Source organism: Balaenoptera physalus (assembly GCF_965194825.1).
Source record: "Balaenoptera physalus genome assembly, chromosome: 20".
NCBI lineage: Eukaryota > Metazoa > Chordata > Mammalia > Artiodactyla > Balaenopteridae > Balaenoptera > Balaenoptera physalus.
Window position 1 is genome coordinate 11,747,865 of NC_138901.1, and position 15,200 is coordinate 11,763,064.

The 15,200-nt window shown below is 60.4% G+C and overlaps 1 protein-coding gene and 1 long non-coding RNA gene across 4 annotated transcripts; one reads left to right on the plus strand and one right to left on the minus strand.

Moving 5' to 3' along the window:
* The first annotated feature begins 1,756 nt into the window (after positions 1–1,756).
* Positions 1,757–11,099, plus strand: PVALEF (parvalbumin like EF-hand containing). 3 transcript variants are annotated; one of them, XM_082441569.1, is made up of 5 exons: positions 1,757–6,090; positions 8,733–8,845; positions 9,039–9,174; positions 9,544–9,635; positions 10,739–11,099. In XM_082441569.1, exons 2-5 carry the CDS (start codon positions 8,740–8,742, stop codon positions 10,783–10,785), a joined length of 381 nt encoding a protein of 126 aa, XP_082297695.1. In that variant the 5' UTR covers positions 1,757–6,090; positions 8,733–8,739; the 3' UTR covers positions 10,786–11,099. The 3 variants fall into 3 exon arrangements, with proteins under 3 accessions (XP_082297695.1, XP_082297694.1, XP_082297696.1); XM_082441568.1 differs by lacking the exon at positions 1,757–6,090 and adding an exon at positions 7,545–7,912; XM_082441570.1 differs by lacking the exon at positions 1,757–6,090 and adding an exon at positions 7,545–7,912 and having other exon boundaries at positions 9,547–9,635.
* A 972-nt stretch (positions 11,100–12,071) lies between these two features.
* Positions 12,072–14,947, minus strand: LOC309650679. The gene is made up of 3 exons (XR_014257681.1): positions 14,536–14,947; positions 12,170–12,832; positions 12,072–12,133 (listed from the first exon to the last, which is right to left on the minus strand). It is a non-coding gene; the product is annotated as an uncharacterized lncRNA (long non-coding RNA).
* Positions 14,948–15,200: the final 253 nt, after the last annotated feature.

Consider the following 15,200-nt stretch of genomic DNA (forward strand, 5'->3'; position numbering starts at 1 on the left):
CTAAGGCTTTGGGGGAGGGCAAGGATCAATGGAACAGGGGTGGGCAGGGACAGAGAAAGGATGGTGAGGGCCAGCCCTCAGGAGAGGATGCCAGGACACATCCTTCTTAACCTAAGATGGCCCATTGTGTAGACAGTTCCCCCATGGGCAAAGGAAGGGGCCTCCTTTCCTCTCAGACCTTCGGGGTCCCCTGCCATGGGTGGCCCCAACAACCTCAGGTCTGTGGAGGAGCATGGGGCATCCAGAACCTTCTTACTGGCCCTGATGTTGTGGCCACTACTCTAAACAGCTTTGCCCCAAAGGCCTTGTTGATGAGGAAGGAGCCACAGGGGAATGGCCAGCAGAGGGCCTGGCCTGTGGGAGGGGCTCAGATCCCAGGGGCCTGGAGGGGCAGCAGCCACAGGCGCAAGGATGGCTGAGGGCTGTGATCCAGGAGTGCACAGTGTGAGGGGGCTGGATCCACAGTGGGGGGTCTCCCCTCCCCACCTAGGAGGAAAGCCCAACACTGCCCACCCCCATACCAAGGGCCCTGCCTCTGCCCGCCAGGAAGATGCCCCAGACACCTGGACCTCGACGCAACTGGGGGACTCCCTGGGGACAAGCAGGGAAATGACCAGTGGCCCTAAATTGTCCCTGTCCAGATTCTCTGTGCCACCATGGCCAGCCTCAGTGACCAGGATCAGAAGACCCTCTGTGAAGACCTCTGTGACATGGGTTGACCAGTGAACACACACACATGTGCACACACTGGCATACAGAAGGCCAGATCTCGGGGGCGTTAGGGTTGCAGATATCCTCCAGGGTCTAAGTGGGGCAGGGGAAGTCCACCCAGGGCTGCAGATCCAGCACTATCACTCCATTTGACCCGAGTGACACCTTCCCCCCATGCACTGGGGTCCTCTGAGATTCACTGGAACCAGGAGCCCTGCTGCTCCCCTGGCATGGTGACCGTTGAACCAGAGGTGCCCTGAGTCCCTCCGCCATTGATCTGTTCCTCTGGCCAGCGATTCCCGTGTGTGGCCAGCCACCAGCACTCACTGGCCACCACAGTGGGGGGCAGGAAGACTGGCACTGGAATTTAGGGGAAGGGCTTATCTGTACTCTTCCTGGGGTTGGGACAGAACTGCTGTCTTGGACTCAGGGTCCCCTGAGTCCAAGACCTCCAGGCCAGCCATGAGCCCAACCCTCAGCTGGCGTGACAAGGCCAAACAGACAGGACAGAGTGCTGGGCCCTGCGCAGGGTGGAGCTGAGAGGCTCGGTGCATGGGGCTCTCTCCTCGACCTCAGGACCCAAGGACCCGTCCCCAACACACACACACACACACACACACACACACACACACACCCCTCTGAGAAAAGACAGAGAAGGTAGAAACCTGAGCCCCAGGGGCAAAGCTCCCACACCATGAACCTGGCTTGTCCAGTGCTGGGGTCAGGGCGTGCAGGGGTGAGGGCTCACAGGGGTAGACCTGCCAATCAGGGGTGACCAGTGGCCAGCCTGCCCCAGGAATCCCACAGAACTGGCTTCTGCCAATCCCGGAATGGCACGAGATCCCTGCAGATGTGCCCCCCCACCCCCGCCACCTGGAGGGAGGCAAGATGCCCCAGAGCCCTACATAGCCGGGTCAGAGGCCAGGCCTGACATCGGTGGGGGCTGGGGTGTCCCACATGGAGCGATCAGTGCCTCAGGCGCGCCTCCACCTTCAGAGGCCGGGCTGGTGGGGATGCCTCGTCTCTGCTTCTCTTCCACGGACATGAGAGCACCCTGGGCCCGTGGCGACCGAAGCCTTGGGCAGGAGCCTCAGGAAAGACAATATGGGGTCAAGGACAAGCCAGGGGTAGTAGGGGGAGAGCACCTTCCCTAGAAGGAGCCGACCCCCCAGGGAGTCTGGGCCTAGAGGATTTCCAAGAGGGCCCGAGGCCCTGGGACAGAGGGGAGAGGCCTCCCAGGTCAGGAACAGCATGGGGGCCAGACCAGGGCTCAGGTGAGGTGAGGGAGGCACCACAGGGCACCAAAAACTCAGTAATGACATCCATCGACAGATGAACGGATACATAAAATGTGGTGGATCCATATAGGGGAATATTACCATCAGTAAAAAGGAACGAAGCGCTGACACGCACTACAGCATGGGTGAACCTTGGAAATGTGCTCGGCGAAAAAAGCAAAAGGACAAACACCATAGGATTCCACTTATGGGAAAGACCTAGGTTATTCGAATCCATAGAGGCAGAAAGTAGATTGATGGTTGTCAGAGGTCCAGAGAAGGGGAAAATGGGGGTACAGGGCCTCTTTTGGGGGTGAGGAAAATGTTCTGGAATTTTATAGAGGTGATGGTTGCACAACCCTGTGAATATACTTAAAAACACTGACGTGTACACTCTAAAATGGTCAACTTCACAGCATATGAATTATATCTCAATAAAGCTGTCAAAAACAAACTTGGTCATTAAGGTAACTAATATTTTAATGCAATATCTTAAAGAATCAAAATTAATGAGAAAAATCCATCATGAGCAACATATCGCAATTTTGAATCAAGGCAGGAGCAGAAAGTGTTGAGCCATCTGGAGCCTGAGGCCAGAGAAGCTCTGGACTGCTCACCTGTCAGCCTGGTGCCCCTTAAATTCACAGCCCTGGTAGGCACCTGGTCAGCCTGGTGGACGCAGCTGCCTTTGTGTCCCTCCAGGAACCTCCAGGGCCCAGCCCTACATCCTACCTGGGTCCTCACCCGAGGCTCAGGAAGGGGGTCAGAGGCGGGGATGGGCCGGGGGTCGGGCAGACAGCGGTAGGAGAGAGGGCCGGAAGCAGGGGGACATGAGAGGGTCCCTGGGAAGGGGCTGTTGAGTGTCCTGGGGAGGCCATAACAAATGACCACAAACTGGGGGCTTCAAACGACAGAAATAGATTCTCTCACAGTCTGGAGGCTGGAAATCTAAAACTGAGGTGTCGGCAGGACCGGGCTCCCTCCAAAGGTCTAAGGGAGGACCCTCCCTGCCTCTTCCAGCTCCTGGTGGCCCCAGGTGTTCCTTGGCCCATGGCCATATCATTGCAACCTCTGCCTCTGTCCCTCCGTCGCCACATGGCCTTTCCCTCTTCTCTGTGTCTCTCTTCTTATAAGGAACCAGTCACTGGATTAGGGCCCATCCTAATCTAGTGTGACCTCGTCTTAAGGGTCACATCGGCAAAGACCCTATTTCCAAACAAGCTCCCATTCAAGGTACTGGGATTAGGACATGGACATATCTTTTGTGGTAAAGGACACAGGGGCAGGGCCATGGGGATGGCCAGCACCTCTTGAGTCCTTCCTGTAATAACCCGCATCAGCATTTCTGCATGAAAGGCTGCCCCAAATTCAGCCCACAAACCCACATGCTGGGCACCAAAGTGCAGGGCCACAGGGACACCCCTGCCGGCCAGGACCTCACCCCCCAGTGGGCTCCCCCGGCCCACCCCTTTCTGCTGCACGGGGATGTGGTCCTGGCCTGGGATGGGGGCAGGGAAACAGATGTCCCTTGTTGTAATTACACTTCCCCACCCCCACTTCTGTGTGAACGGGAGGGGTGCCAAGGGTAAATGCTGTCCCCCACCCAAACGTGCCCGCAGATAGGCCCCAACCTCAGGCGAACCTCTCCCCCACAAGCCCACCCACCGCAGCTGTGCTCTGCGAAGTGGGGGTGAGAGGGTTCCAGCATTTGCCAAAGAAACCTCAGAGCAGGTGCATCCGCCAAGGGTACCCGGCCTCCCCAGGAACGGGAAGGTGCTGCCTGGCGTTCCGAGCCAGCCAGGGGGAGACGCCATGCTCTGAGGAGGCTGTGGCTTGAAAGAGCTTTGTCCTTATATAAAAACGGCTCCCTGGAAAAGAAGAGCTAATTCCTCTTAGGTGTCTAGTACTCACGTCATGGGGCAGGGCTGGGCTGCGGATCTCTGCAGGGGTTTCCAGTCTGCAGCAGGAGGGCCGAGAGCCCACCAGACCCCTCCCGCGAAGTTGTTCCAGGCAGGCCGGGGTGGGGGGCAGTGCCAGCCCCACGAGGGCCCGAGAGACCAGGGCGTCCCAAGCGGACAGTGCCTGCCGTGCCTGGGCACAGGGGACAACGGTATCCCCAGAGCTGTGAGCTGGTCCCCGTGGCCCCTCCAGGCCAGCTCAGCCCAGAGGGGGGCTGGTAAGCTAGGGCCAGGGCTTCAGGAGAGGAGGGGCGGCCCAACTCTGAACCGAAATGAAACGGGAGGGGCTGCCCAGGGGACTGGCCATCTGTCAGCTCCGGGCAGGTGCTGGTCCAGGAGCCCGCCCACCCGCTCCCCAGACCTCGCTTCATGGCCTGGGCAGGGGTGGGCACAGATAGGGCCTTCTGGAAGGTGCCGGCAGAGAGGGTGCTCAGATAACATAAGCCATTTTAATACGAACAACTCCGTAGTGTTTAGTGCATTCACGATAATGTGCAGCCACCACCTCTATCTAGTTCCAGAACATTCTCATGACCCCGTACCCATTAAACAGTAACTCCCCATTCCCCCAGCCCCCCGGCAAACACCAGTCTGCTTTCTGTCTCTATGGATTTGCCTCTCCTGGACATTTTATAACCAATGGCATCACAGACTATGTGGCCTTTTGTGACTGGCTTTTTCCTCTCATTGTGGGGCTGTCAGGGCTCATCCGTGTTGTAGAGTGTCGGTGCCTTGCTCCTTTCATGCGGATAACATTCAACTCTATGTACAGACATGTTAAGAGATGTCCCTGCTGCCTGCTGGGGACCAGACTGCAGTGTAGGTGTGGGTGTGCAGGAGGTGCGAGTCACCCAGCCTTGGCTGGAAATCTTTAGGGTAACCCTTTTGGAGAGGAACGTGGCAGGACCATGGAAACTTCCATCATTCGTCCTGGTCCTCCCACTCTGGTCTCCCACAGTGTCTCTGATGACAAAAGCACTGGGACCTGGGACTTCCCTGGCGGTCCAGTGGTTAAAACCCTGCACTCCCACTGCAGGGGGCGCGGGTTCGATCCCTGGTTGGGGAACTAAGATTTCACATACCGCGTGGCATGGCCAAAAAGAAAGAAAGAAAGAAAAGCACTGGGACCTGCTCCAGGTCCAGCAGCAGGTGGTCAGTCAAGGAACTTACTAGAACATCCTCAGCCTGCTGGCCTAACACAGAGCTGTCTTACGTCATGGCAGAGTGCGGCGACACATGATAAACTTTTGTGCAGAGAAAGCAGATCTCAGAGCTATAGGAGCGCCATGTAAAATGACGGGGGCAGAAACCCCCGCAGAGGACAGCTGGTGATGGAGGGTAGGAAAGGGGCTGCACAGACGTCTGCACCGTCAGGGGCACCACTCTGTAAAACACTGAGGCCGAGGAAGCGAATGAACCGTGAGCCGTTCCCCTCCAGGTGGGCCACGGCCAGGAGGGGCTCACGGCAATGTGTCCCTCTCTGGTCCCTCGTCCTCACCCTGGTGACTGCCCTGTGAGGGCCCTTCCCAGGGAGAGAGGCCAGCCCCGCCCGGGGTCACACAGCCCTGCTCCCTGTGCCTGCAGGAGCCATCCTGCCTGACGGAGACCTCCCTCTCCTCCCCTCGCCTTGACAGCCAGCCCTGGCATGGCTCCCAGCCCCCCACAGTGACCCAGGGACAAAGGACAGCTGCCCAGCCTGGCTTCTCATCAGAGGAGGCCCAGTCGTCCAGTCTTCTGCTGCCATCTCGGACACGCTGGCGGCCTGCACCCCCTGCCATCTCCTGGACCGCCACCCCCTCTCACCCCCACGAGGCCAGCAGGCAGGGTGGGACCTCTTGCGACAGATAGCAAGCCTACTCACTCAGCAATGTCGTCACTCTCCCTACCCCCACCCCAGGCTCGGGGAGGCCAGGTGCTGCTAATGGTCAGTCTGCCCAGCCCGGTGTGGACGTGCCAAGTGCCAGCGAGCCCCTGGGGGCGGCCAGTACCAGGCTGGAGTACCCGGGAGAGGCGGGGGGACAGCTGCAGCCCCAAGATGTAAACAGGCCGAGCGGCTTCAGGTATAAAAGCTGGAGCCCCCACAGCCTCTCAGCACCCCCAGCCTGACCCGCCTTCCCAGAGCCCTCGAAGGAAGCCGGGCGAAGGTGAGCCCTGCCCAGGGAGGGGTGGTATGGGCACCCAGCCGGGCCAGAGCTGCCCGAGCTGCATGGTAGGAGCTTGGGCCTCGTCTTCCGCTGGACAAGGGGAGGCCCTGGGTGCTGGGGGAACCCCAGGGAGGTCCAGGAGAGGAAGAAAAAGAGGAGGAAGGAGAGGGGCAGCCCCAAGGTAACTGGGTCTGCAGGGGTGGGCACGTGTGCACACATGTGCCTAGGCGGGCCTCTGAGAGCATGGCTGCAAGCTGGGGTCAGTAGGGGGTGGCTGAGACCCCCTCACAGGGCTCCCGGTGCTGAGTGGGGGAAGGGCCTGGCAGAACAGAGGCTCCAAGGCCCCCAGACCCACCAACTCTGGCAGGCATGCTGAGCCAGCTCTGGGCCCACGTGCCCAGCCCCCGTCCCAGTGGGGCCCCAAGGCCTCCATCACCCCTCCCACCTCCCTCCAGCCCATGAGGCCTTTTTCTCACTGAGCATCTGAACTTGGTGATTCACTCTCAGGTGCTAGATGCAGACCACAGCCCCCAGGAGGGCCACATGGGCGGTCCTGAGTGGTCTGGGGACAGGGGAGGGCCCTGCCAGCCTTGGAGGGGGCATAGAGAACGCAGCAATACTGGGCATACGTGGGGGTCTGAGGTGGGGCGGAGCCAGGCCTTAAAGCTATGACCAGCTTTGGCTATGGAAGGCAGTGAGGCGGGAGGAGAGGGAGGAAGGCCTTCCAGGCGCTGGGAGCACCCCGGGAGGCTGCGCAGGGGGCTGCAGAGCCGGCTCCGTGCGGTGCCGTGTAGCCCCCTCCCCACCCCCCTCCCCGCTTCCTGCCCTGACTAGGCGTGCCAGGTGAGACTCCATCCTAGGCCCTGCATCAGGTGCTATAAATACACCAACCACAGCCTGAGGCCCAGGCCCTGCCTCCCCTGCTGTCTCCAGCTCTGATCTCAGGCTCCCCTGCCTTCATGGGGGGTGGGGGTGGGGGGATGCCCCGGAGAGCAACGGGGTGGGAGCAGGGTGGTAAACAGCCCAGCGCAGGGCGCCCACAGCGCTCTGCAGTCAGGATGTCAACCCAAGGCTTGGCCAGACCTGGCCTGGAATTTGGCCCTGTCCCTCCTCCATAAAGGGGGTGACATTGGCCCTGGGCAAGGCCCCGAGTGGCAGCCAGGGAATCCCTTCCCTCCAGAATGGACCCCATGATTCCAGGGTAGAGAGGGGAATCACGGTCTCACCGTGGGATGCAGGGTAGTGGGGTCTGTCCTGGGCCTCCAAGGCCTGGGCCTGCCCTTGATCCCAGCTGACCACCCCCGCCCCACCTCCCGGACTGGATGCAGGGACTGGCCATTATGGGTGACAGCCACCACAGGATCCGACACCCTTTCCCCACCATCTCCTTCTCTCATGGCTCCTTGCATGACCCTGCGAAGGGGCAGGGCAGGGCAGGGCGGGCGGGCAGGGGTCTCTCCATCTCACAGATGAGGAGCCTGAGGCCCAGAGCAGCTGGGGGGCACGCCCAGGGTCAGGAAGCAGGACGCAGCCCTGGGCTGGATCCAGCCCTCCCTGCCCCCCGCTGCAGCTTGAGTTGCAACCTTTGACCCGTGGCTTCTCTACTGGGAGAAAGGAGACGCCTCCGGCCACTGCCTGACTGGCTTATGCCCAGCAGGTCACTGAGCTGCCTCTCCTGGCGGCGGGAGTAGGTTCCAGAAGGCTCCACCACCCCGTGAACTTCAGAGAGGGCCAACGAGCCTCTGAAATAGCTGCTCTGCCACGAGCCCCAGAACCCAACCCGCCCTGGGGACAGCAACCCGAGAGCTCCGCAGGTCACAAGGCACTGTGTGGGGGCACAGGACAGCCCGGTCCCTGTGCCCAGACCCCACCTGCCGAGCTGGAATCCCGGCCTGCCTCAGTGGCTCCTGCCTGAACCTCCAAGAAGTGGGGACACTGCCGTGGGCACCTCCTCAGGGCAGATGCACAGCGGGCCGCCCTCCTGAGCGCCTGGGAAGGGGGTGGGGCCATCCTGCTGGAGTGGGTCTGGGCCTTGCTCAGTCCAGGGCCAGCTCGAGACTGGCCTACACACAGCACGCCTCCCAGCCGGCGGCTAGTGTCCAGCCAGGATGACCAAGGCCCGCCGGTCTGGGGTCCGGGAGAGAGAGACCAAGGCCCTGGGCCCTGAGTCCTGGCAGGAGGAGGTGGTGCTTCAGGTAACCAGGAAGGCTTCCCAGAGGGGGCGGCTTTGAGGTGAGCCCGGAAGGACAGAGGAAATTACCCAGCAGCGTTGAGGGGTCAGACAGCGCCACCTCCGCCTCTTCCGAGCAGAGTGAAGGACCTCGTGTGTATCACTTATCGTCTCAAAGCCTCAGTCTCTTCTTCTGTGAAGTGGGGTAACACCTCAGGGTGGCCAGCTACCAAGAGGCAGGGCTCAGACGCATCTTCCTCAGGGCCTGGGCACGAGGGCCTCTGCAAGGCCGGGGCCCCAGGGTGCTGGGAAAGCTGACCCTTCCAGCCACCCTCTGCAGCCCGAGGCCTGCCTGGGGTCTGGGTGCCTGGGGTCCCCACTCCAGGGCCAGGAGCTGGCACCAGGCAGAGTCCAGGCAGAGCACCTTTTCCTGCCCAGCACACCTGCCGAGCCGGCTCCCTGTTCCCTGCAGGGCCAGGATGGACGAGGACTTCTCCTCCCAGATGAAGAAGATGACCATGGCCATGGGTACATCCCTGTCGGACAAGGACATAGATCTGCTGCCCACCGACATGAGGCACCATGGTACAGCCCGCCCCCGCCCGCACTGGGCCAGCCCCACTGTGGATGCAGGAGCCCCCCCCGGGGCTGGGGGAGGGCACAGGACCCGGCAGCCCCCACCCCAGGGGAGGAATCCCCCTCTGGGCCCAGGCCCTGCTGGCCAGGGCAGTCCAGCCCCGAGGGGGATGGTCCTGGTGACACGCCCGTTCATCCCCAGGCTCCTTCAACTACATCAAGTTCTTTGAGTACATGCAGAAGTTCCAAGCCTCAGGGCAGCAGGAGAGTGTCATCCGCAAGGCCTTCCAGACCCTGGACAAGGACAAGAGCGGCTTCATCGAGTGGAATGAGACCAAGTAACAGCCAATGGCCAGGGACAGGATGTCCTGAGCCCTGGGCCCCCTCCCTGGTGGTGGCTGGGGATGAGGGGGTACTGAGCTCTGGGCCCCCTCCCTGACCTACAGCTACCACGTTCACCCCAGAAGACCTGGTACCCCCACTGGCTCCAGCAGGCCTTGTGGGAGATGGGGCCAGGCTAGAAACAGGGTCCAGGGGCACAGCACTGGGCCCAGGACCAGAGACCCCTCTCCAGCTGGGCCTCAGTTTCTCCAGCTGTAAAGTGGGGAGCAGGCACCTTGTATACCATTGGGCACTGGCCAGATGCCCCCTCAGCTCTGACCCAAGCCCACCCCTGGCCCCAGGTACATCCTGCGCATCATCCCCAGCAGCGGGCCCACCACCCCACTGACGGACGAGGAGGCTGAGGCCGTGATCCAAGCAGCCGACATGGGTGGGGACGGGAGGATTGACTTCGAAGGTGGGGCAGCAGAGATGAGAGGGGCAGGGATACCTCTCAGGACTTTCCTGCCCCCCACTCCCCGTCACTCGCACTCAGTTTGCTCCACGTCCAGAGCCTGTCTCTGTGCAGGGCTGACCAGGCTCCCCACTGCCAGGCGTGAACCCCATCCCCCAAAGCTTACAGCCACCTGTGGTGGTCACCATCGTCCCTGTTCACAGAGGGGGAAGCTGAGTCTCCAGGATGCTGAGGGGGCTTGGGCATCTCACCGGGCCCAGGGGAGCTGCTGCAGGTTTCTGAGCAGGGGAGAGGTGGCCCAAGCCGGCTTTGGGGAAGGTCGAGGGGGCAGATTAGATGGGGGGTTTCCGAGATGGGGAGGAAGGTTTGAGGCAGAGACTAGGGCCTGAGGAGCTGCAGAGGTGGACGCAGGAGAAAGGAGGTCAGGTGGGCCAACGGCTGCGTGTGAGTTGAGCAGGCGGGAGGGGGTTGCCCAGGAGGAAAGGCATTTGTGGGGCTGCAGGCCTTCCCTGAGGCTCCCATGGCTGCCCTGGGGTCTGCATCATCCTGCCGCCCACCCACCCAGATGCTGACCCCAAGCCTGGAGGATGGCCCTGGGAACAGGCAAGCACAGGCTCAGAGCCCCAGACTGGGGACCTGTCCTCACCCTCCAGGCCTCCACTTGCTGCCCGCAAATACCAGCAAACCTTGACTTGTGCGGTGGTCGCAAGACTTAAAAGAGGGGCAGCCGGGCCAAGGGGTCTGTTTAGGATGCAGCCCCCCAGCCTCTCTGTGCCTCAGTTTCCCCACTGAAGGCAGGATGATCACAGGAGCACTTGCTCAGAGACTCTGAGGGGAACTGCTGAGGGTTCATCGTAAGACCCAGGGTGGGTGAGCTCACCACCGCCAAGCTGGCCGGGCACAGGGCACACGACAACGGTGTGGGGCACTCAGGCAGCCAAGTTCCGGTCCTTCCTGCTCCCCACCCAGGACTCAGGAGGGCAGGATACAGGGCCTCCCTGGACCGCGAGGTCCCCCATCATAAAGGAGGCTTCCCGCTGGGCCTGCAGGGCTTGGTGGGGCACAAGCCAGGGGGTTATTTACTAGAAATCTGTCTCCTGTTCTAGAATTTTCTGAATTGATCAAAAAGGAGAAGATTGCAAAGAAGAAGTAGCACCATGCCCAGCCTCGGCTGGCTGAGCATCCCCCAAGGCGTACCGTGGGATTCGCGAGTGCCCTGTGGAGGCCATGGGAGTGGATGCAGCTTGAGCCAGGAAAATTGAAGAAAAACAGCATTAAATGAACTGCAGCCCATGTGTTTGTTGGGGGTGTGCTGGGGTGGGGGCAGGGTCGTGGGTCTCTGGGTGACGGGGAAGGCAGGGTGGCATGGGGGGTGCAGGAGGGAAAATGGAAGGACAGGTGGTGTGTGTGTCCAGCCTCCTCTGCCCCTTCTTGTTCCTGCCTCACTGGGGGCACCCTCGGAGGGCAGTCCCCCCTCCAGCCCCGGCCCCTCCTGGATCTGCCCTCCCAGCGTGGTGCTCTCTGGGCCCAGACCCCCCCCCACCCCCGCCACACACACACACCCGGCCCCGGCCCCCACTGGGCTCTGTGCAGCTGCTCACCAGGCTGGGTCCTAGGCCGCCTGGAGTCCACAGTGCAGAGACAGCTTCAGCCCCAGGGTGCCTCTGGGGGGTCCTGGCACCAGCCCTGTGCACCCTGCACTCCGGGCTGGACGTGTCCAGGGCTCAGATCTCTGCCGATATCTCTTCGCCTCCTCCTTCCGGTCTGAGACCCCCTCCCTCTCTTTGAGGCCTCCTCCCCTTCTCCCCAAGCTCATCCTCCTGCAGGAGTCCTCCCCCACCCCACCCGCCTGCCCCAGCCTCTGCGCCAGCCATACTCGCCCACCCAGTGGGCTCCCTTCTTGTGCTTTAAGCACCTCTCTCCTGTACTCCAGACTCCTGTGCCCATTCTGGCTGCCTGACACCCTGTTTCGTGTGATGGAGGCGTCTCAAGCTTAACGTGCCCAAGGCTGAGCTCCCGTCTTCCTCCCACAGCCCCACCCTCGGTCTTCCCATCTGTTAGCTGCATCGTTCCTCTGCTGCTCAGGCCGGGAGCTCTGTGGTCACCATGCAGAGGGTGTGGATGTGCTCCCCGCTCCATCCTGGGGACTGGTAGCTGGGAGAGCACTAGGCCCCCATCCGAGCCCCCTGCATCCACGTGGGTGTGATGGGTTCCCTCCTCCAGCTGCCACGGGACTCCAGACTCTCTAGGATGGAGGGGCCAAAGGTGGCTGGATCACCCCAGGGTGAAGGCAACGCTCTCAGGAGCCCCCAGGCTGGGCTATTGCAGGAGCCAAGCTCACACATCATCCTCAGCTCCCCTCCCTTTCACACCCACCTGCAACATAATCCCACTAGCTCTGCCCTCAAACATCCAGAGCGCCATTCTCCCACCATCTGGGCCACCACCAGCTCTTGCCCAGATGACCACCTTGGCCCCCAAACTGGCCTCTCTGCCTCTACCTTCCTTGGCCCCCAAACTGGCCTCCCTGCCTCTACCTTCCAACAGTGGGTTCTCAATATAACGGCCAGAGAGGTCCTTTTAAAATACAAGTCAGACCCATGGCTTCACTTGGAACTTTCCAGAGGCTCCCCTCTCACGCAGAAGAGCCAAGTCCTTGGGATGCCCACATGCTCCCTGACTTTAGACCCTCCCACCCTCACTGCAGCCACACTGGCCACCCCACTGCTCCCCAGCCAGGAACCACCCTGCCCCAGGGCCTTTGCATGTTCCTGGGCCTGCTATGCTCTTCCCTAGACATTTGTCTGACTAACTCCCTCATCTCCTTCTATGTTTTCCTCAAATGTTACATCCCAAAGAGGTCAACTCTTCCGCCCTGTTTCACATTCCACTCTACCTTGCCCAGCATTCTGCATTCTCCTTAATCTATTCTCTCCATAGCACTCGCATCCCCTAATATACCATATGAGTTGCTTATTTATTGTCTATTATGAGCAAGCAAAGCATCAAGGACACGGGTTCTGAGATCCCGGAGAGGAAAACCCAAGAAGTGAGCCTGACGTTGGCACAGGGTCCCTGCCAGGGTTTGCAACTGGTTAACAGCGGTGGAGAGGCTGAGCGGCTGAGGAGGGCGTCCGGCAGTCTCCCGGGTGTTCAGTACCTGCCAGGGAGTAGGGTCTTTGCTTGTGGTTCCTATGGGGCTAGGAGCGAGAAGTGAGGACGGGAGTATCAGGCCAGTCCTCACAGAGACTGGAGCCCAGCCTCAGCCAGCCCAGTCCCTGTCCTAACTGCCACCAGGGCAAAAGTAATCCCTCTGGACCAGGGTCCAAATTCTGCTCAATGCAGACCACATCTGACCATGCCCATTCGTCTGCATATTGTCTGTGGCTGGTAGAGAAAAAGAGAAAGCTGGTGTGGCTGCTACTATCAGATGGAGGACACTTTAAGGCAAGAAGCTCTGCTAGACAAAGAGGGACAGTTTGTAAAGATAAAGGGTCAACTCACCAGGAAGACACACAGCTCTAAATTTGTATGCACCTACTAACATAGCCTCAGACATAAAGCAAAAATGGGCCAACTAAAATGAAAAAGAGATGATGCACAATCACAGGTGGAGATTTTAGCATTCTTCTCCTGGGAACTGACAGAGCAAGTAGGAAAGAAATCAGCAAGGATACAGAAGACTTAAAAAAACACAATGAATTAACCAGAGGAGCTAGAAGGCCAAGGAGACCTTTCTTGGGAGGCTGGGGCCTAACAGATACCCTCACCCCTGCGTACGGTGCCACCCAGCCCACTATCCCTACCCCAGGGAACAGGAATGGCGTCTCAGTCCCCCTTCTTTGGGGCACACCTGTGCAGGTGGAACAGTCCAGCGGGGCAGGCCTCCCACGCCACCCCCAGCATTGTAGCCTCTCAGGGACACGTTTTCACCAGCTGGGACGTGTGAGATGCCATCACAAGGCCCATGGGCAGATCATAGGCAGGACAGAGACCCAGGATGACACAAAGCTCCAAACCAGTTAATGTCAGGAGCAAATTATCTGTGACAACAAAAACTTGAATAAAATTAAAGCAAAGAGCTCAGATAACAGCAGAAGTGAAGGAGTATAAGGGATGCAGAGACTGGTACAGAAGGGCACCCAACCTGTCCTTGTGAACAGATGAATGAATGGATGGATCAATGGATGGATGGATGGATGGGTGGGTGGATGAACAAACAAATGAACAGATGAATGGAAAGCTGTAAATCAGGAGCTGGGGAGTCAGGCAACATCTCCCTGATTGGAAAGTCACCACCATCCATTTCTCTGCTTCTCTGGCTGTGCCACCATCTCTCCCTGAAAGTCACCCCAAGTACCTGTCTTCCCATCTGCTGAAAACCTTACTTGCAAAAATACCATAGTTTAGAAACTCCCAACAACAGCTTCAGATAAAACTACATTTTGGGGGTGGATCAGGGCATCCAAAGGCATGCCAGAGCAGGCTGCTTCTCCCCCATTTGGTCCCTGCCCTGCCCCCAGAGCCTCTGGCCTGGAGACAGTGAGCAGCTAGCTCTCTCTGCCTCTGCGCAGCTCAGGGAGGGTCGAGCAGGCCCAGCATCTGAAGCCCGCAGCCTGCTGAGCTGGTGACCCACCGCCCCTCCCCTGGCAAAGCTCACTCCAAGACCTTGCCCCTGGGGCCCAGCCCCTCCCCACCTCTTTTCTGGGACTCAGGAGGAATGCCTCAAATGGCCAGCCTGGCTCTTAGAACAGCAGGCAGAGACAGCTGGTTGGCTGAAGTGGGTGGGGAGCTGGGAGGGGCTCCAGGCCCAGTGGGAAGGGCTCCAGGAGCAAAGCTGTCCCAAGGGGAGACAGGCGGGGGCCAGGAGCGCTGTGGGTGACTAAGCAAACCCCCTGCTCACCTCGAGCCCCAGGACTGGGAGCCCCAGTTGGAGCTGGAGGGGCTGCAAGGCCTGCTCTCTGCCCGGTCATCTCATGGTGATGAGACAGCCCCATAAGGGAGGAAACATGGATGGCACACATGTGCTCTGCCCAGGGACCAGGCCAGGCACTCCACCTAGGAGGGGTCAGGCCCAGAGCGGCCCTGCTCGTCTCACTGCTGTATCCAGCTCTGGCCTGGGGTTCTGCGAGCGATCAGCTCTGGCATGAAGGAAGGAAGAAGCCGTCCTGTGCAGATGAGGAAACTGAGCCCCCGGTACCCCAAAGCAGGGGATGGGGGTGCCAGGAGGGCCTGCAGGTCAGCGCTCCTGTGAGCTGCCTCAGGCCCATGGGGCGTCCACCTCTGCCCTCCTGGTGGTTGAGACTGAGAGTGACTGCTGCCGGGACTCACGCTAACGAGAGGCCAAGCCCCAGGGCCTGGGGCGCAGGAGGGGCTCCACCTCCACTAGGGCCAGCCCTGAGCGTTCCCACAAGTAGGGTGGCGCCTGGGCCATTAGGAGGGCTGTCCTGGCCAGCGCCGGCTCTCCCCAGCGGCCTGGTCCCAGCACCCTCGGCCAGGGCAGCAGCAGCGACAGAGTGCCTGGCGGGAGGGCGGGGGAGGAGAGTTCCCAGAGGGGGAGTGTCCCCT

What these genes read in the sequence shown, in the direction of transcription:
- PVALEF (XM_082441569.1), top strand. Translation starts at nt 8,740, where the DNA reads ATGGACGAGGACTTCTCCTCCCAGATGAAGAAGATGACCATGGCCATG. An exon ending in CACCGACATGAGGCACCATG is followed by an intron (nt 8,846 to 9,038) that starts GTACAGCCCGCC and finishes GTTCATCCCCAG; the next exon opens with GCTCCTTCAACTACATCAAG. An exon ending in ATCGAGTGGAATGAGACCAA is followed by an intron (nt 9,175 to 9,543) that starts GTAACAGCCAAT and finishes CATCATCCCCAG; the next exon opens with CAGCGGGCCCACCACCCCAC.